This window comes from Neoarius graeffei, chromosome 7 (genome assembly GCF_027579695.1).
Source record: "Neoarius graeffei isolate fNeoGra1 chromosome 7, fNeoGra1.pri, whole genome shotgun sequence".
NCBI lineage: Eukaryota > Metazoa > Chordata > Actinopteri > Siluriformes > Ariidae > Neoarius > Neoarius graeffei.
The window spans coordinates 68,002,183-68,024,004 of NC_083575.1; the positions used below are offsets into that span (position 1 = coordinate 68,002,183).

The 21,822-nt window shown below is 41.1% G+C and overlaps 1 protein-coding gene across 2 annotated transcripts in view; it reads left to right on the forward strand.

Annotated features, from left to right (window-relative positions):
• The first annotated feature begins 11,753 nt into the window (after positions 1-11,753).
• opn4a (opsin 4a (melanopsin)) overlaps positions 11,754-21,822 on the forward strand; it is a 64,910-nt gene continuing 54,841 nt past the window's right edge. For both annotated transcript variants that reach the window (XM_060926292.1, XM_060926293.1), the window contains exon 1: positions 11,754-11,939. In XM_060926292.1, the coding sequence (XP_060782275.1) occupies positions 11,844-11,939 (96 nt within the window). In that variant the 5' untranslated portion in view covers positions 11,754-11,843. The remainder of the gene's footprint in view (positions 11,940-21,822) is intronic.

Here is a 21,822-nt window from a genome sequence, read left to right on the forward strand (position 1 = left end):
ATCATTCATTGAATGCAAATATAGCACATTTTTCTCCCCCAAATCAACACATTTTGAAATGAAACAGAATGATTAATGGCATCTTCATGAGGGACCAGTTCTGGGCCCCCCCTCATGCCTGGGCCTGGGACAAAATACCCGGTTGTCCCCCCCTGTCGACGGCCCTGCCCGTGAGTTTCTGCTTGACATCCGCAGAACTATATTCACGGATATAAATCCAGCGGACGCGGAAGTGCTATGCGGCTACGGTTTGCTCCGGAGGCCTGCTCAAGCACCGACCCACACTCCTGCATCCAGCCCGCAGTGGAAGCGCCACAGGCGGAACATGCGGAAGCAGAAGCGATGCAAACTCGGAGGTATCCGAGCTAGGCTAGTGGCTAGCCCTCACCGGCCGGCTATCCCTACCATCACTCTGGCCAACGTACGCTCGCTGGACAACAAGCTGGATTATGTCCGCCTGCTCCGCTCATCTTTTAAGTCTGTGTTGCCCCTTTTCCACTAAAGTAGTTCCAGGGCTGGTTCGGGGCCAGTGCTTAGTTTGGAACCAGGTTTTCTGTTTCCACTGACAAAGAACTGGCTCTGGGGCCAGAAAAACCGGTTCCAGGCTAGCACCAACTCTCTGCTGGGCCAGAGGAAAGAACCGCTTACGTCAGCGGGGGGGCGGAGTTGTTAAGACCAACAACAATAACAAGACCGGGAAAGATCACCATTTTTAAGCGACGAGAAGCAGCAGCTGTACAAACGCGAAGTCATCCATTATTATTATTATTGTTGTTGTTGCTGCTACTGCTTCTTCCATGTTGTTTTTGCTTCGATATTCACGCCAAGGTTTATGCAAACATAGCGATGTAACTGACATATACAGCGACGTAATGACATATACAGCGACGTAACTGACGTATACAGCGATGTAATGACGTGTCTTCCCGAGCTATGGAAAAGCAAACTGGTTCTCAGCTGGCTCGCGAGTTGAACGAGTTGTGAACCAGCACCAGCACTGGCCCCGAACCAGCCCTGGAACTGATTTGGTGGAAAAGGGGCATGAGTGAGTGCTGTGTCCTTGTGTTTGTGGAAACATGGCTTAATGACAGCATCCCGGACTGTGCCATTCAGCTAGCCCGGCTAACATGCTACCGGTCAGACAGAGCGCTAGCTGAGGTGGGGGAAGACTCGCGGTGGAGGACTCTGTGTTTACATCAGTGATGCCTGGTGCCGTGATGCTGTTGTGGTCTGCAAACACTGCTCACCTCTGGTGGAGTTTATGATTATTAAGTGCCGGCCATTCTACCTGCTGAGGGAATTTACAGCCATATTTCTGGTAGCAATATACATCCCTCCTGGCTCCAATAACAACAGGAGTGAAGCACTGAATGAAATCTATCAGCATATCAGTGAGCAGCAGACAGCCCACCCAGATGCTTTCCTCATCCTGGCTGGGGATTTCAATCATGCAAACCCCAAAAGCGTGTTTCCAAAACTCTATGGACATATCAACTTTCCTACATGTGGAAACAATACTCTGGACAATGTTTACACCATGCATAAAGATGCCTACAAAACTCTACTCCTCCCCCACCTTGGGGCCTCAGATCACTCCACTGTTATGCTAATGCCAGCATACAGGCCGCTGGTCAAAGTCACCAAACCAGCTACAAAACAGATACGTGTGTGGCCAGAGGGGTCCTCAGAGGCACTCCAGGACTGTTTTTCCACCACTGACTGGAGCATGTTCAGACAGGTGGCCACCTACAGCAACATCACAGATCTCCAGGAGTACACGGAGACCGTCACTGCCTACATGAGGAAGTGCATGGACGACATTACGGTCACCAGAACCATCTCCATTCAGGCCAATCAGAAGCCATGGCTGACAGGGGAAGTCTATAGGCTCCTGTGGGCTCGGAACGGCGCCTTCAGAGCTGGGGACGAGGTGGGCCTAAGGACAGCTAGGGCCAATCTGTCACGAGGCATCAGGGTGGCCAAGAGACAGTATTCCAGGCACATTGCTGACCATTTCAATGACAGCAGAGACACCAGGAACCTGTGGCGGGGGATTCAGGCCATCACAGACTACAAGCCCTCGCCACAGACCTGTGACAACTCCACGTCTCTGCTGAATCAGTTGAACGACTTCTTCACTCGCTTTGAGGCAGACAACAGCACCACAGCACAGAAGACCCCACCACCTCCCGGCAACCAGGTTTTGACGCTGTCCCCAGACAGCGTGAGGAGAGCTCTCAGGACGACAAATGCACGAAAAGCCCAGGGTCCTGATAACATTCCTTGTCGTGTCCTGAGAGACTGTGCCGAGGAGCTCACAGATGTCTTTACAGACATCTTCAATATCTCGTTGAGCCAGGCTGTTGTCCCCACCTGCCTCAAAACCACCACCATCATCCCAGTCCCGAAGAAGCCGTCTCCCTCCTGCTTCAATGACTACCGCCCTGTCGCACTCACTCCCATCCTCATGAAGTGCTTTGAGCGGCTAGTCATGAGGCATCAAGTCTGCCCTTCCCCCCGCCCTGGATCCTTTCTAGTTTGCATATCAGTCCAACCGTTCGACCGATGACGCCATCTCCACTGCCCTCCACTCAGCCCTCACCCATCTGGAGACAAAAGACTTGTATGTCAGAATGCTGTTCATAGACTTTAGCTCAGCATTCAGCACAATCATTCCTCAGCAGCTCATTCACAAACTGGACCAGCTGGGACTCAACACCTCCCTGTGCAACTGGCTGCTGGACTTCCTGACGGGGAGACCACAGATTGTACGGGTCGGCAGCAACTCCTCCAGCACCATCACACTGAACACAGGGGCCCCCCAAGGATGTGTGCTAAGCCCTCTCCTCTTCACTCTGCTGACCCACGACTGCACACCAACATCCAGCTCAAATCTCTTCATTAAGTTTGCGGATGACACGACTGTGGTGGGTCTCATCAACAATGGCGATGAGACAATCTACAGGAGTGAGGTGAGCCGCTTGGCCATGTGGTGCAAGGACAACAATCTCCGTCTGAACATGGAGAAGACAAAGGAGATTGTTGTGGACTTCAGGAGAGAGCACACCCAGCATGCTCCACTATCTATCGATGGTGCTGCAGTGGAGAGGGTGAGCAGCACCAAGTTTCTGGGTGTGCACATCTCTGAAGACCTGTCCTCGAGCAACAACACCGCATCACTGGCCAAAAAAAGCCCAACAGCATCTGTACTTCCTCTGCAAACTGAGGAGAGCAAGAGCCCCAGCCCCCATCATGCACACTTTCTACAGAGGCACCATCGAGAACATCCTGACCAGCTGCATCACTGTGTGGTATGGCGCCTGCACCGTGTCCTGCTGCAAGTCTCTGCAGCGCATCGTGAGAGCAGCTGAGAGGATCATTGGTGTCTCTCTCCCTTCTCTAATGGACATCTATAACTCCCGCCTCACCCGCAAAGCCATCAGGATTGCAGGTGACCCCACCCACCCATCTCACAGCCTCTTCAGCCTGCTGCCATCGGGGAGGAGACTGCGGAGTCTCTGGGCCAAAACCAGCAGGCTCAAGAACAGTTTCTTTCACCAGGCAGTCAGGAGGCTCAACTCCCTCCCTGTTCTGCCCCTCCTCCCCCCTCTGCCCCCTGCCACAGATTCTGCTCGCACACCCCCCTTCAGCATCTGACATGTCATCCTCACAGTTTCCCCCCCCAACACACACACACACACACACACACACACACACACACACACACATCTCATCGTTCATTAACGCACTGAACTCAGGGATCGCACATCTCACTTTACCTCGCTCATTTGCACTATTCCGCACTACCTCATCTTAACAGCTGCTAGTTTGTTTATACTGCTTATTTCATGTTTCATGTTTACCTACTATACCTCAAGTGCCCTTGACTGTTTGGTTATTTGAACCAGTTTGTGTGTGTGTGTTTAGTCTACGTCTAGTTCATATCTAGAGTGTTTTATACTGTTTATATTGTCTGCTTGAGTGTTTAGTCTGTGTGTAGTTCTTATCTAGTGTTTACACTGTTTATATTGTCTGAGTGTTTAGTCTATGTCTTGTTCTTATCTAGTGTTTATACTGTTTATTTATACTATTTATATTGTTTGAGTGTTTAGTCTATGTCTAGTTCCTATCTAGAGTGTTTATACTGTTTATATTGTTTGTTTTTTTCAATTATTCTCTTTTTATTCTACAACCCCGATTCCAAAAAAGTTGGGACAAAGTACAAATTGTAAATAAAAACAGAATGCAATAATTTACAAATCTCAAAAACTGATATTGTATTCACAATAGAACATAGACAACATATCAAATATCGAAAGTGAGACATTTTGAAATTTCATGCCAAATATTGGCTCATTTGAAATTTCATGACAGCAACACATCTCAAAAAAGTTGGGACAGGGGCAATAAGAGGCTGGAAAAGTTAAAGGTACAAAAAAGGAACAGCTGGAGGACCAAATTGCATCTCATTAGGTCAATTGGCAATAGGTCATTAACATGACTGGGTATAAAAAGAGCATCTTGGAGTGGCAGCGGCTCTCAGAAGTAAAGATGGGAAGAGGATCACCAATCCCCCTAATTCTGCGCCGACAAATAGTGGAGCAATATCAGAAAGGAGTTCAACAGTGTAAAATTGCCAAGAGTTTGAACATATCATCATCTACAGTGCATAATATCATCAAAAGATTCAGAGAATCTGGAAGAATCTCTGTGCGTAAGGGTCAAGGCCGGAAAACCATACTGGGTGCCCGTGATCTTCGGGCCCTTAGACGGCACTGCATCACATACAGGCATGCTTCTGTATTGGAAATCACAAAATGGGCTCAGGAATATTTCCAGAGAACATTATCTGTGAACACAATTCACCGTGCCATCCGCTGTTGCCAGCTAAAAAACTATAGTTCAAAGAAGAAGCCATATCTAAACATGATCCAGAAGCGCAGACGTCTTCTCTGGGCCAAGGCTCATTTAAAATGGACTGTGGCAAAGTGGAAAACTGTTCTGTGGTCAGACGGATCAAAATTTGAAGTTCTTTATGGAAATCAGGGACGCCGTGTCATTCGGACTAAAGAGGAGAAGGACGACCCAAGTTGTTATCAGCGCTCAGTTCAGAAGCCTGCATCTCTGATGGTATGGGGTCGCATTAGTGCGTGTGGCATGGGCAGCTTACACATCTGGAAAGACACCATCAATGCTGAAAGGTATATCCAGGTTCTAGAGAAACATATGCTCCCATCCAGACAACATCTCTTTCAGGGAAGACCTTGCATTTTCCAACATGACAATGCCAAACCACATACTGCATCAATTACAGCATCATGGCTGCGTAGAAGAAGGGTCCGGGTACTGAACTGGCCAGCCTGCAGTCCAGATCTTTCACCCATAGAAAACATTTGGCGCATCATAAAATGGAAGATACAACAAAAAAGACCTAAGACAGTTGAACAACTAGAATCCTACATTAGACAAGAATGGGTTAACATTCCTATCCCTAAAATTGAGCAACTTGTCTCCTCAGTCCCCAGACGTTTACAGACTGTTGTAAAGAGAAAAGGGGATGTCTCACAGTGGTAAACATGGCCTTGTCCCAACTTTTTTGAGATGTGTTGTTGTCATGAAATTTAAAATCACCTAATTTTTCTCTTTAAATGATACATTTTCTCAGTTTAAACATTTGATATGTCATCTATGTTCTATTCTGAATAAAATATGGAATTTTGAAACTTCCACATCATGGCATTCCATTTTTATTTACAATTTGTACTTTGTCCCAACTTTTTTGGAATCGGGGTTGTATTTTTATTTATTGCATTGCCTGTTTGCACCATGGGTCAGAGAGGACTGATATTTCATCTGTGCTGTATGTCGAGCATGTATAGTATATTTGACAATAAAGTTGACTTGACTTGAAACAGGGATGTGTGCTTGCACCAACTCTGTTCTCTTTATATCTCGCAGCTGCTTGAGGTAGCTTTTAAAGATACTACTGAAGGTGTCTATACATAAACAAGGAAGGATGCAAACCTGTTCAATGTTGCTGACTTCAAAGCAAAAACCAAGACATCACTAATGATTGTGCAAGAAATGCTTTTTGCAGATGACAGTGCCCTGGTTTCATATAGTGCTAGTGATATACAGATCCTTGTTGACAAGTTTGCCAGAGCAACAGAACAATTCAGTTTGAAGATCAGTGTTAAAAAAACAGAATGCCTAGATCAATCACCAAAACCCCAGACTACAACTTCCCATCATCTAGAAGTGAAGATAAACAATGAGCCACTCACAATGTGTAAGAGGTTTATATACCTAGGTAGTACCGTTGCTGAGAATGCCAGACTGGATCAGGAGCTCACACTTAGAATGGGAAGAGCAAGTACAGCCTTTGGGAAACTCCAACAGAGACTGTGGAAAAATCGTCATGTCACCATCCGTGTAAAATGTCAAGTTTACAGAGCTGTAGTACTCTCCTCCCTCCTTTATGGTGCAGAAACATGGGCCATCTATAGGACTGATGTGAAGTAATTACATGCTTACATGATGCGTCACCTGAGACAGAGGAATATATCCTAGAAGGAATATATTCATAATCCTTGAGAGAGCAGGTCTCCCATCTATGGAAGATATACTAACACTAATGAATCTCAGATGGTTAGGCCATGTGGAAAGAATGGAACATGATCGCCTACCTAGGCAGCTACTGTACTCTCAGCTGTCTGAGGGAAAACGTGACAGGGGAAGGCCTCGGCATAGGTTTAAAGACACTGTAAAGAGGAACTTGAAACGTAAGAACATTGACCCTCACTTGTGGAAAGTATTTGCCAACAACAGACAAAAGTGGAGGACTTTCATTTGTCCCTGATGCCACATGAAACAGTCATCGTCATTATCGACGGACTGAAAAAGAAAAAAGAACTCATTCATAGGCTTTTCTGACTATTTTCTACATTGTAGAACAATACTGAAGACATAAAAACTATGAAATAACATATGGAACATAATTACGTGGTAAACAAAAATGTGTTTTAAAAAAAAAATTCATATTTTAGATTCTTCAAAGTAGCCACCGTTTACTTTGATGATACTCTACACACTATTGGCATTATCTTAACCAGCTTCACACGGTAGTCAGTCACCTGGAATGCTTTTCAATTAACAGATGCGCCTCGTCAAAAGTTCTCATCTCATCTCATTATCTCTAGCTGCTTTATCCTGTTCTACAGGGTCGCAGGCAAGCTGGAGCCTATCCCAGCTGACTACGGGCGAAAGGCGGGGTACACCCTGGACAAGTCGCCAGGTCATTACAGGACTGAGACATAGACAACCATTCACACTCACATTCACACCTACGGTCAATTTAGAGTCACCAGTTAACCTAACCTGCATGTCTTTGGACTGTGGGGGAAACCAGAGCACCCGGAGGAAACCCACGCGGACACGGGGAGAACATGCAAACTCCGCACATAAAGGCCCTCGCTGGCCACGGGGCTCGAACCCGGACCTTCTTGCTGTGAGGCGACGGCACTAACCACTACACTACCGTGTTTGAGATCAAACAGTAAATAATAAATACAGTAAAAAGCCTTATTACACAACTATAGTAATCTATATTATGTCAAGAACCACTCAACTAAGTGAAGAGAAACGACATCCATCATTACTTTAAGACATTAAGTGTCTTTTAATTAATAAAAATAAAGAAAAACCAGTGAACGTAGAAAGTGTGTCCAATCTTTTGACTGGTACTGTAGTACATCAAAGGTGTGTGTGTGTGTAATGATGTGCAGGAGCAGTAGCTCACTGGAGAGTTCACATTCGACTCCACTCCATAACAACACAGCTCTCTGATTTCAAGTGACCCTGACCTCACATCCCTCTGAGCCAAAAGGTGTCTTACATTATGTGTTGAATCATGTGAGCAAACCATAGACTGTAAAAATGATGGACAAAGCCTCTGTGACATCACTCACTGGATGTCTGAAGAGAGGGTTTGAAACTCAAATAAGGAGGCTATGGGTGTCGCCATTCTGGCAGCGCTTGACTCCACCTAACTCCCGGCTAGTCCATAAATGGAGAAAGGGGCGGGGATAGTGAAGCCAAACAACACGTAAAAGTAGCTATGATTAATACAATGCATTCTCCACACTGAACTCTATATAAAATCTGGAGAGCTCATAGGCTGGTCAGAGTGAAGCTAGCTGGCCACCATCTTGCCACTCCCATCGCAGAGCGGAACTGTCATTTAGGGTACTGGAAGCTACACAAAATTGGACAAGTTATTTATGGGACATTCCACCGAATGGGTGCCATTTGCTTGTTGTATCACTCCCAAATTAAACTTAATTTGTTATATCTTTTCAACACTGATTATAATAACACACATATTTAACTATTCAAAATGTGACGAGCCATGGAATCCACGGACACATGTCAGCCGAAATGAATCCGAGAAAATCGCAAAAGAAGCATTAATTAATTAATTAATGCTTCTTTTGCGATTTTCTCGGATTTGTTTCGGCCGACATGTGTCCGTGGATTCCATAACTCGTCACAAAATGTGTATTGGTCAACCTCAGGCTACGTTACAAGGTTTGGAAGTCAAAGATGGCTGCATTTTTTTCAGTCCTGTTACCAAAACTCTGAAAGTAACAGGACTGAGTTTTTAGCCTAGGATTAGCTAATACATGGAATTAAGCCACATGGTGTCATCGCTAATAGCATGACCACACTTAGCACATTCTAGTGATTTACCAAAAATCTGTATTTTTAAAATAAACAAATATCATCTAAGAAATAATTTAAGTAACAGGACAGTATGTTGACATTGACCTTATCAGTCAAAGTTTAAAAAATCATCAAATATACAGAAAAGTAAATGAAAGAACTAACTTTTGGTCTTCCCATGGCCTTCAGAAGACACAACTGATGTAACCTCCTCTTGAGCATGTGATTTATGGAATGTTCCAAATTTGTCAGATGGGGTAATATGTTTGGGCAACAGGACTGAGTGAAAACCCAGGGACACGACTAAAATGTGTATTTTAACTAAGATATTGTGGATTTCTTATCTCATCATCTCTAGCCGCTTTATCCTTCTACAGGGTTGCAGGCAAGCTGGAGCCTATCCCAGCTGACTACGGGCGAAAGGCGGGGTACACCCTGGACAAGTCGCCAGGTCATCGCAGGGCTGACACATAGACACAGACAACCATTCACACCTACAGTCAATTTAGAGTCACCAGTTAACCTAACCTGCATGTCTTTGGACTGTGGGGGAAACCGGAGCACCCGGAGGAAACCCACGCGGACACGGAGAGAACATGCAAACTCTGCACAGAAAGGCCCTCGCCAGCCACGGGGCTCGAACCCGGACCTTCTTGCTGTGAGGCGACAGTGCTAACCACTACACCACTGTGCCGCCCTGGATTTCTTATGAAAAAAATATATTTAAACCATGGATAAGATATGGAGTCACACAACAGTGCAAAAGAAATACTGTTTCTGAAGGATTTTAATCATAATATTTCATAGTTAAGTATAAAGTTAGAGTGCGGGGACAGGTAACACATGCTATTTTTCAGTGTTTTAGGTAGTTTTTATTAATCCTTACAATTATATATCTTAAACTTGAAATCAGATCAATGTGCAGGACATTCTGCGTAATAAGGAAATGTATTTTAAAGTACATTTTAATGTGCATTTATACATATAATTTTCTAGGGACGGAAATGGCACCGATTCGGTGGAATGGCTCTTATGTAGTTGGTGAGAAAAATTTGTAGAAAAATGCCTACGTGTAGCAGTGAACTGTACAAATTGTCAGGTGAAAGACTGTGGATGGACATTTCACCTGTGAGTGATAGCTAGTGTGTGATCATTTTTACACATGGGCACAGCACCATTTGCATGGACCCCCTAGGAAGAGCAAAAAAAAAAAAAAACGTCTCATCATCTTGTATGTTTTTGTTGAAAATCTGGTATTGATATCTGGGATCAATACTGTGATTGTGTCAGATTTTCTATGGAAATGTTCCAGACTTGATCAAAGCCAAAGTCTAGACGTGTTTTATATTGAATGTGAGAGCTGAAGCTCAACGGCTCAAATTCAAAAAGAAAAGCGAACTGAGTAAATTAGCCTCAGTAGCCTAAATTAAAAAAGGACTGTAGCTTTAGGCAGAAATGGCAGTGAGGGATGCAAATAAAAAGAGCGATGTTGTTGTTCTAGTTTGGTAAGTAATTATTTTCAGTTACCTAAGGCTAAGCACAGTTGACTAAGTAGATCGTCTACACGTCACACCCGCTTGCACAAATTGACAAAATGTGCATGATTAAATAAGGAAAAACAAATATATGAAAGAGAAAGGTACACTGTATAAGAGAAAAATTTAAATAATCTCCATAAAAATAATTATAGTAGAGCGGTGGCTACAATTATTGACAGTCTATAATTATCGACGCCTTTTCAGATTTACCAATAAAATTTTTTTTTTACAAAGGTGAGTTTCAGTTAAAACAGTTATTATTGGTTAATTAATCAACCAGAAGACCCCCCTCGCCCTTTGATCTTGTCGTCTGATGACACGGCTCGTTACCTGAGATGGAATTTTTTTTACCACGATCAGCAATGTGAGGAAAACCCAGACGTCATCATCGCAGGTAAGCATGGTAGAAAGATCACGGATATGTTTTTACTGATCAAATTCACCAATATTTCATGATATCCTTGTCGAAACCTACTTTGTTTCTTACTCTTTCATTTGACAGTCACCATTTTGTATCTAAACGCACGTTTGAGAAGTCACGTGAGGTGTCGATAATAGTGATCACTTTCACCGGTGTCCACCATTATCGACACCCTGTGGAATTAAGTGACATTCACAACTGTTATGGATCGATCTTTGTGTAACATTGTTGAAGTAGATGAAGTACTTAAAAAAAAATAAAAGTGCCGTGATTTATAATAATTTTTTCTTCTGATTCATAACAGAATGGAATGTTTATAGAGTATTTGGAATCCGACTGCAATAAATAGAATTAGACCAGAATTAAATTCCTAGCATATAAAAAAAATTACATGCTTGAAATATTCAGGTTTTCCTATTCCATTCAGTTTTTTTTTTTTTTGCAGTTGGTTGTAAATATCTACCACATATTACAAATGTGGTAGATATTGGTTAGTGGTGTAGTGGTTAGCACTGTTGCCTCACAGCAAGAAGGTTCTGGGTTCAAGCCCAGTGGTTGATGAGGGCCTTTCTGTGTGGAGTTTGCATGTTCTTTGGGTGCTCTGGTTTCCCCCACAGTCCAAAGACATGCAGGTTAAGTTAACTGGTGACCGTAGGTGTGAATGTGAGCGTGAATGGTTGTTTGTCTCTATGTGTGTCAGCCCTGTGATGATCTGGCGACTTGTCCAGGGTGTACCCTGCCTTTTGCCTGTAGTCAGCTGGGATAGGCTTCAGCTTGCCCGTGACCCTGGATAAGCGGTAATGGATGGATGGAAATTAGTAATCATTAATTTCTTATCATCTGTATTATTTCCTCTACAGTTTCTGATTTAAATTTGCATAGAAAGAAATAGCCAGTTGGACAGTCTTTTCCACTATACTATTTTCCAGCCCTGACTATTATTATTATTATTATTATTATTATTATTGTGCATCTTATGTGAGCTCAAGACCCCTCCTCTTGGTCATGTTTCTTGTGAGAGAAGGATCTCCTGCAGAACTCAGAAGTCTCTCTCTCTCACACACACACACACACACACACACACGTACGTATGCGCGCATGCACTGCGGTGGTGTGTGTTGAATGTGACTGGTGTGCTGTGTACAGTGATAGTGGAGGAAGTGATGAGCGGGAATGGGAGCACGGAGAGAGTGGAGAGAGCAGATAGAGTGGGTATGCTGCTGCTGGAACCCACAATTCCCACCACCACTACCACCACGGTGAGTGACAACTAACTCTCATTTACTCCGAGCTGACAAACTGCACAATCCTATTGTCAGCACTTAGCTGAGCGTCTTTCACCTATTTAAACTGTACACTGTAAAAAAAAAAATCTGTAAACTAACAGTAAACATCTGGCAGCAAGGTTGCCATTACGTAACTGGAAAAATGTACATTATTTTACTGGCACTAAAATGTAGGGTTTTGTAACATTAATGAAAAATTAAAAAATCATTTTTTTTCGAATACTTTCACAGTATTTTACAGTTAACTGAAAAATACATTATTATACCTTTTTTTCTTTTACAGTATCTTACAGTTGATTTGTTTTAATACACTTTAGTTTGTATTTTTATATACATTTTAACGAACCTATTTTTTAAATGTAAATTAATACTGATTCAGCACACGATAATCGTCACACTGCATGATTAAAGGCACTATTGTTAAAAAAAAGGCTATAAAAGACCTCGCTGGTTGTCAGTCGTTCCAAAATCTCTGTCCACATCTGTCTACAAGCACAACGCAAACCCGCTTTGTGAGAGATGAACAGAGCCAAGTGACTTATTTTTCAGTCGTGTGATTACAATGTGAGAGGAAAAAATATCCACAGCTTCTTATTGCACTTTAGTTTTATTTTAAAATAAAGGTGCACATGTCCACAGATGGGTGGCACGGTGGTGTAGTGGTTAGCGCTGTCGCCTCACAGCAAGAAGGTCCGGGTTCGAGCCCCGTGGCCGGCGAGGGCCTTTCTGTGCGGAGTTTGCATGTTCTCCCCGTGTCCGCGTGGGTTTCCTCCGGGTGCTCCGGTTTCCCCCACAGTCCAAAGACATGCAGGTTAGGTTAACTGGTGACTCTAAATTGACTGTAGCTGTGAATGTGAGTGTGAATGGTTGTCTGTGTCTATGTATCAGCCCTGTGATGACCTGGCGACTTGTCCAGGGTGTACCCCGCCTTTCGCCCGTAGTCAGCTGGGATAGGCTCCAGCTTGCCTGCGACCCTGTAGAACAGGATAAAGCGGATGAGATGAGATGTCCACAGATCTGACAAGAAAACATCACTGCAAGCCAAGCAGACTTGACTTATGGTTCAGTAAACAGTAACCTGCAGTTGTAACACAGCAGCTCCTTCATCTGACGTCCTTCAGTGTCGTCTGGTGGGTTTGTAATATCAGAGAAACGTGACAAAAATCAACTTCAATCCAGCTGAACTGTCTGATTGAAATGATGCACAAAACACTCAGCTAATACACCCACAGCTTCTGATTATGGCCTTTACCGCACTATCAGCACGTCATCAAGCAGACTCATGCACAGGCATTAAATCCAACTTTGAGACAAAAACAATTACAGCAAAGCAAATCTGCTTCAACACTTCATTTCTGATCTAATTATTGTATTTAAAATAACCTTGTTTTAAGTTTTGAATCTGCATTACTGAATTACCACCAATAACCAGCGTGCACTGAAGTCCTTTATGTTATTTCAGCTGAAGAAGTGACATTCATCAGCTGTAAAATGTTTACTGACAAGATGATTACGCTTCATGAATTGTCCAATCAGTAGTCTGTGAAATTCTAGCTAACGTTAGCTGCTGAATCCTTCATATATTGACGTGCGCATATTCAGTAATAAAAACAAAATGGAAACATCACTGGTAAAATTTGTAATGATTTAAATAAAATTGCGACCCACCAGATACATAATTAGTAAGATGGTTGGGGATGGATGAAGAAAATGGCTCCAGTTTCACACATGCAGTTCAGCGAACGCTCTTCCCAAAAAAAACATAATCGATCAATCAATACCACATGATACTGTTAGTTAAGATATAATGGATGGTTGATGGGCGGCGCGGTGGTGTAGTGGTTTGCACTGTTGCCTCACAGCAAGAAGGTTCTGGGTTTGAGCCCAGCGGGCGGCGAGGGCCTTTCTGTGCAGAGTTTGCATGTTCTCCCCGTGTCCGCGTGGGTTTCCTCCGGGTGCTCCGGTTTCCCCCACAGTCCAAAGACATGCAGGTTAGGCTAATTGGTGACTCTAAATTGACCATAGGTGTGAATGTGAGTGTGAATGGTTGTTTGTCTGTATGTATGTTTCAGCCCTGCGATGACCTGGAGACTTGTCCAGGGTGTACCCCGCCTCTCGCCCATAGTCAGCTGGGATAGGCTCCTGCAACCCTGCACAGGCTAAGCAGCTACAGATAATGGATGGATGGTTGATTGGCAGTAAAGTGCTGTATTTTACAAATACATTATAGTTTTGTTGAAAAATAGTCAATGGACTGTAATTTAATAGATTTTCTTTTGTATAAACAGTAAAGTGCTGCACTGTAAAAAAAAATGATGGGCTGATTTTCCTTAAAAAATTAGTGCAATATTTCTGCATCATAATTTTATGTAGAAAATGCATTAATTTTTGGGTCATTTTTACACATAAAATTAAGCTGACTTTACCAAAAAAAGTCTGAATTTCACTTCATGTCTTTACTTAAAAATATAGGTTTCTCCAGGCAGTAAAATTAAGCTGTTTAATTTAGACTTTCTTAATATTTTAAGTTGTATATGTGCAACATCTTGGTTAAACATGACCACTATGAAAACTACTATTACTGTTACTACTATCGTTACTTCTGCCACAGTGAAAATCTATAGCACATAGATTTTCTTATATGACAAATAAATTAACAATCACTATATAATTTCAAATCATCGTGTCCAAAAAATTAGATCAACGGTACTGTTAACTAGCAAAAGCTCTCAGGTGCAAACTTACATCAATGACTGACTTCACGATATAAATGAAAAAACTCGAGAAGTTCTAACATGGTCATATTTAAAAACATCTCTGGTAAAAGACTGAATTAATTATTTGAAAAACTGACCCACTTAGATTTGCTAATTTATCAGTGCTAGCTCCACTTTGCTAGCCTCATGTTCCCTGCCAAGCCAGCCTTGCAGTCAAAACACCTTTTGATGTAGATAAACAACACCCCATAAAACATCCCTTATCAAAAAGAAGCATACTTCAAGTTCATTTTATTGAGTATACTTAAGTAAAGTATATTACTTTTGTGTACCAAGTATACTGATATCAATGTACTTACAGAATACTTGTAAATAAACTAATCTAATACTTCTTGGGATTAAATTGGCCCACTTTTAGTTTATAAAAAGTATACTTTAAGTCTAAGAGAAGTAAACTCTGAATATACAACTAGTATTTTTTATTTTGTACTGCAAGTATACCACAAGTAAACTTATATACTAATAGTTTACTAGTTCTATACTTGTAGTTCACACTTTTAGTTTACAAAAGCATACTTCATATAGTATACTGGAAATATACTCTGAGTTTACTTGTTTTATACTTCTAGTCCACTTTTTAGTTTACTAAAGTATACTTTGTAGTATACTGGAAATATACTATTGGTTTACTCGTGACACACTTCTAGTCCACTTTTTAGTTTATAAAAGTATACTTTATAGCATATTGGAAATATACTATTAGTTACTGGTTACATACATCTAGTCTAATTTTTAGTTTTGAAGTATACTGCAGGGCGACACGGTGGTCCGGGTTCGAGCCCCGTGGCCGGCGAGGGCCTTTCTGTGTGGAGTTTGCATGTTCTCCCCGTGTCCGCGTGGGTTTCCTCCGGGTGCTCCGGTTTCCCCCACAGTCCAAAGACATGCAGGTTAGGTTAACTGGTGACTCTAAATTGACCGTAGGTGTGAATGTGAGTGTGAATGGTTGTCTGTGTCTATGTGTCAGCCCTGTGATGACCTGGCGACTTGTCCAGGGTGTACCCCGCCTTTCGCCCGTAGTCAGCTGGGATAGGCTCCAGCTTGCCTGTGACCCTGTAGAAGGATAAAGCGGCTAGAGATAATGAGATGAGATGAGAAGTATACTGCAATTACCCTTCTAGGTATACTATTAGGTTCTAGCCCTAACCCTTACCTCATGCACACTACCAGTAGACAACTTAAGTGCTTTGTACCTTAAGTTACAATGAAGTTATAAAGGTAAGAATTCACAAAATAACAACAAATACTCAGGATTAAGAACATATTCATTTTCTTTAAAAATCAAAATCTACTACAGGGCAAGTACACATAAACATAAGGCACAAATATTTTAATACTTTATTACACTTTTTTTTAAGTATATCTTGATCAAAAGTTTAAGTATAAGCTTAATATACTTAGACTTTTCTATATACTTTTCAGTATAAGCCAAGTATACTTATGTATAAATTTATTAAGTATATCTCTGATAAGTAAATAAAAAGTAATCTGAAAGCATACCCTCTTGTTTTTAGTTTAAAAGAAGTGTACTAGAAGCACACTTGAATAAACTTCTTTTTTGTAAGGGATTGCATGGCAATTGTTTGAAACAAGCCAAAAAAAAAAAAACTCAACCGTAAACACATAAAAATTAACAGTCTGATGTGCTTTTACCTGTGCAAGTCTTCCTTTCGGTGTCGTGGCAAACAGTCCAAATGCTTCAAAGTTGACAGAGTACAGTCTAATGGTGTGGTGTCAGAAGATCTCAAAATATTTAGTTTAGTGTTCCCGAATCTCCTGAACGTAGGTATTGCTAAAAATTATAGACAATGTTTATGCACAATCTTAAAGACATTTAACACACAAAATAATGAGCTGTACTTATTCTTTTAATTGAGCCAAGTTCAGATCACAGCATTTTAGGTAAAATCTTCTCTTTTTTATGAGCAATTTTTACTGGGCTGAAGAATAATTTTTCGAGTGTGTATTTAAAAATAACAGGTTAATACTGTTGCAATCCTGCTGTAAATTAACTGCAAGCTTTTACAGTGTACAGTACAAATTAAAATGTCATCACCTTATTTCTGACCGTAATCTATCTCTGTGAATCTGTATTGTTTTGGAGAATTTATAGTCACTCTGTGAACTTTTGCATGCAACATGAGAGTATATTGTACTTTGCAGTGGTATAATAGTAACCTATCAATTCATCCATGTTGAAATGGCACCTTTTGGTGATTTTTTTCAATTAAATTACCTGTTGTGACAAAATGGAGCAATGAGAACTTAACCGCAGGTTCCCTGTGAGCTATGGGACACTACTGAAGACTTCACAAAATGGAACTTAATTCTGGTAGAGAAAATAATTCGAAGTACAACCTCAAATAAGAAAGTTGGGACAGTATAAAAAAAAAGCAGTGATTATCTAAATTTACTCTGACTTGTATTTCATTGCAGACAGTACGAAGAATTAATAAACAGCTTTGAAACATTACTTTTTGATTGTTTCTTATTTTCCCATTATTTTAAATTTAAGGGAAATTATTTCACCAAACACCACTAAATAAAAATAAAAACTCTCAAAAACAGTTTAAGCAAACCCTTGAAAAACACTTTAAAAAAAATAAGAGTGTATGTTAAGTATGTGGTACAGACTCCAAACTTGTGGTCATTATCTCCAAACTTCTTAATATCTAGAACCTGTTTATTAATTAATACGCATTTTGAAAAAGTATTTATTTCAAGGCCTCATTGAGTAACAAAAGGTTCCTGGTCCCCAAACGTAGCTCTGTTTTGGATCCATTTTCCGTTCTGTTGTTGAAATGTGATAGATAAACTGAAAAAACTTTGAACTTAAAAATAGATTTATGACCACTTTATCCAAATGACTTGGAGAAGAACATCTGGAAGTGATGAGCCCTGATTCCTATCATTGTAATGAAATCCACATGGTTAAATGTCTCTGGAATGGATCTCCAGAACAATCCGAAAGACTTTATTTATATTACTGTGCAAAAGTCTAAGGCTCCCTATTTTTTCCATGCAAACTTTGTTATAGATTTCTATTTTATGACTTCATTATCGAATCAGTACAAAAACATTTTAGAGTTCCAAACATTTGTTTACCAGCACAAAATTAAATGTTACAGAAAAAAAAGATGTTTGTATCTGAGCAGCATATTACATAAGAGACCACTTTTCAGATTAAAAAAAGAAAACATAATGAAGGCTACTGGGTTTCTAATGGCTCTTGGGCTACTAAGGGCAGCTGATTTATAGTGTGTTATCTCTGTTCAGGACCAGAGTTTGACACTTCGACACAAGTTGGCTCAAGATTTGTTACTTCAATCTATGATTTGTTCCATCTATCTATGTATCTTAAATCAGCTTTATGTATTTCTGGGGTATGTTTCTTGCCTCTTGTAAACCTTCCATTATCCATTGCTTTTGTAAGTTTCCTAAAGCTACTGTGAGTAGAAAGAATGGAGTAGATTTGTGAAATGAGCTCGCATTAGTGTAACATCGTGGCAAATTACATACACAAGGACACTTGTGCTGTACTTAATGCACAAACGATTACAATGTGTGTTCAGGCATATTACTTGCTTTTTCCCTCTCCACTGACTGCAGTCGAGTTGCCAATTATGGTTCTGAAATTGGGTTCGCTGCTTAATCAGACTATATGTACAAAATTCAGGTTTTTATATCTTTCATGTCACACTGAATGCAATTTTTTGGGATTATCTTTAACTGGGCAAATATTAAAATGCTTTAATTGAGGAAAATAATTTTAATTCCTGTGCCAGTGAACTGTCTTTAAACTGTGTCTTCTGTTATTCAGTGTAAGTGACAGCTGGTGGTGATGTAGAGTACCCGTCAAAAGTTTGGGGACATCTACTCAATCATAGGTTTTTCTATATTCTGGCTATTTTCTACATTGCAGAATAATACTGAAAACATCGAAACAACATATGGAACATACACTCACCAGCCACTTTAATAGGAACTTGTTCTTGATTCTAAGATTCCTGTTCTTGGCTGGCAGGAGCGGAACCCAATGCGGTCTTCTGCTGAGATGCTTTTCTGCTCATCACGGTTGCTATGAGTTGTTATATCCTTCCTGGCAGCTCGAACCAATCTGGCCATTTTTCTCTGATCAACAAGACGTTTCCACCCGCAGGACTTTCTCTCACTCAGTGTTTCTTTTGTTTTTCACACCATTCTGTGTAAACTCGAGAGACTGTTGTGTGAAAAAACCTCAGGAGATCAGCAGTTTCTGAAATATTCAAACCAGTCCATCTGGCACCAACACTCATGCCATAGTGAAAGTCACAGAGATCACAATTTTTCCCATTCTGATGTTTGAAGTGAACATTAACTGAAGCTCTTGATTTGTATCTTTATGATTTTACGCATTGTGCTGCTTTCAGGGGATTGGCTGATTAGATAACTGCATTAAACAGCATTTACTGCAAGTTGGCCTCGTGGTTAGTGTGTCTGCCTCTCGATTGTGAGTTCTACTTGTGGTTGGGTCATACCAAAGACTATCATAAAAATGGTACCTATTGCCATCTGGCGAGGCACACCGCAATACAGATGTGAGTAGGGAGTCAAACTCTCACAGTTACCAGAGGACTACACCCCCCTACCCCGTAACCCTAGCTATGTAATAGGCAAGAGGCCGAGGGCTACAAAAACGGAGATCGGCGCTGCCTGATATGCCTTAATGGCATGGGAAGGACTTTAACTTCTTTTTTTTTTTTTGTAAAACAGCAGGTGTATGGGTGTTCTGAATAAAGTGGCCGGTGAGTGTATATGGAATTATGTTGTAAACCAAAAAGTTTGTTTCATATTTTAGATTCTTCAAAGTAGCCACCGTTTACCTTGACACTTTGCACACTACTGGCATTATCTTAACCAGCTTCATGAGGTAGTCACCTGGAATGCTTTTCAATTAACAGATATGCCTCATCAAAAGGTAATTAATGCAATTTCTTGCCTTCTTAATGGATTTGAGATCAAACAGTAAATAATAAACATACAGTAACTAGCTTGAGCGGCACGGTGGTGTAGTGGTTAGCACTGTCGCCTCACAGCAAGAAGGTCCTGGGTTCAAGCCCAGTGACTGATGGGGGCCTTTCTGTGTGGAGTTTGCATGTTCTCCCCGTGTCTGTGTGGGTTTCCTCTGGGTGTCCCGGTTTCCCCCACAGTTCAAAGACATGCAGGTTAGGTTAATCGGTGGCTCTAAATTGACCGTAGGTGTGAATGTGAATGGTTGTTTGTCTCTATATCAGCCCTGTGATGACCTGGCGACTTGTCCAGGGTGTACCCCGCCTCTCGCCCGTAGTCAGCTGGGATAGGATCCAGCTTGCCTGAAACCCTGCACAAGATAAGCAGCTACAGATAATGGATGGATAAATAGCCCTATTCTACAATTGTAGTAATCCATAGAATGTCAAGAACCACTCAACTAAGTAAGGAGAAACGACATCCATCATTACTTTAAGACCTGACGTGTCTTTTAATTAATAAAAATAAAGAAAAAAAACATTGAATTCGGAGGTGTGTCCAAACTTTTAACTGGAACTTATTACTTCAAAGGATGAGAATCTGAAGCCATGTGTCCAGTGAGGCGAGATAAAACTCAGGAACGACCTAAATAATGTACACCACTTCTCAACTGCAGACCTTAACACTTATAAAGATAAATTGTATTTAGATATGCACTTGTGGCACATTTAAAATGCCCTGCACATAGCATTTTTAACCTACTGTTATGCTTAATGATAAGCCAACACGAAAGAACAACATACACTAATGAAGTCCAGTGTGACCCAGAAAACTGACTGCTTTGTAATTAGATTGTATCCTCGCAAGGATGTTACTTGTGAATTGCACCTTTCATAATAATTTATGGTAATTTTTGATGATGTTTTTAAAATCTGTATTGTATCACAGGCCAGGTTTAGCTCTTTCCTGGAACACAAAGAATAATTTGACTGAACTAGAGCACTTCATTCCAGCTCTTTAATATTACAGAGGAGGCGGTTAGGAATGGATATGCACAAAAATATTCATTCTAGCCTTTAAAACTTCACCATCACCAGGCTTTTGATTTGTGGATTTGTGGATGGGACACTATAAAGTTAAGAAAGAACAGCTTTGTGCTACGCAGATATGGAGAAGATTCTGTACCAGATGTGAAAATAGGAAATACAGCACACAAGTGTATTGCTTTACATGAGTGCTTTACGTGTAGAAAACATTCCACGCTGACAAGCAAAATTTTTATTGCATTGTCCTTACAATAAAAGAACAGGAGATCAGCGGTAGAATTTTAAAACTGATTTGAAATTCGTCTTAGCACTGGAAGTGAATGTAATTCCCCGTATTGCATGTCACTTTCATCAGTATGTTGCACTTGAGTTGTTTTACACTGAAATGCAATCAGAGCGTGTCTGAGCTGTACTCACAGGTGTGGTTGTAAACAGAGAAGAGCCAAAGAGCCTGAGAGTGTCGTTTTTCTGGGTGCATTGCTAGCCATATATCCCATATAAAGGAACGTCCTTTATAGTTACTTATAAACTCTTTTTTTTTTCATTTCTATTACATGGATTATTAAACTGTTATTATGAAGCGCTACATAAATCTGGAGAAAAAAAAAAATCTACTGGTTTAATTGTATCTGACAAAAAGTCTGAGTACAGCATCTGGTCATATCCAAGTCTTTGTTGCTCTGATCTTTACCTTTACAGCTTTTGTTTATTACTTTAGTCAGTACAATTCAGTCTTTCTTTAGACCTTCGGGATAGTCTTTATGCAAACATGATTGCTGGGTCAATCTGGCTACATTTGCAATGCATTTGAAAATGTTTTTCAACTATTTCTTGAACATTCTTGGACTCCAAAATGACCACAGTTCCAAAAGTGTCTCATCTCTATGTATTGGCCAACTCCCCTGTAATACTCCTTTATAACTTTCTTTTATGTACAGGGGCGGCACGGTGGTATAGTAGTTAGCGCTGTCGCCTCACAGCAAGAAGGTCCGGGTTCGAGCCCCGTGGCCGGTGAGGGCCTTTCTGTGTGGAGTTTGCATGTTCTCC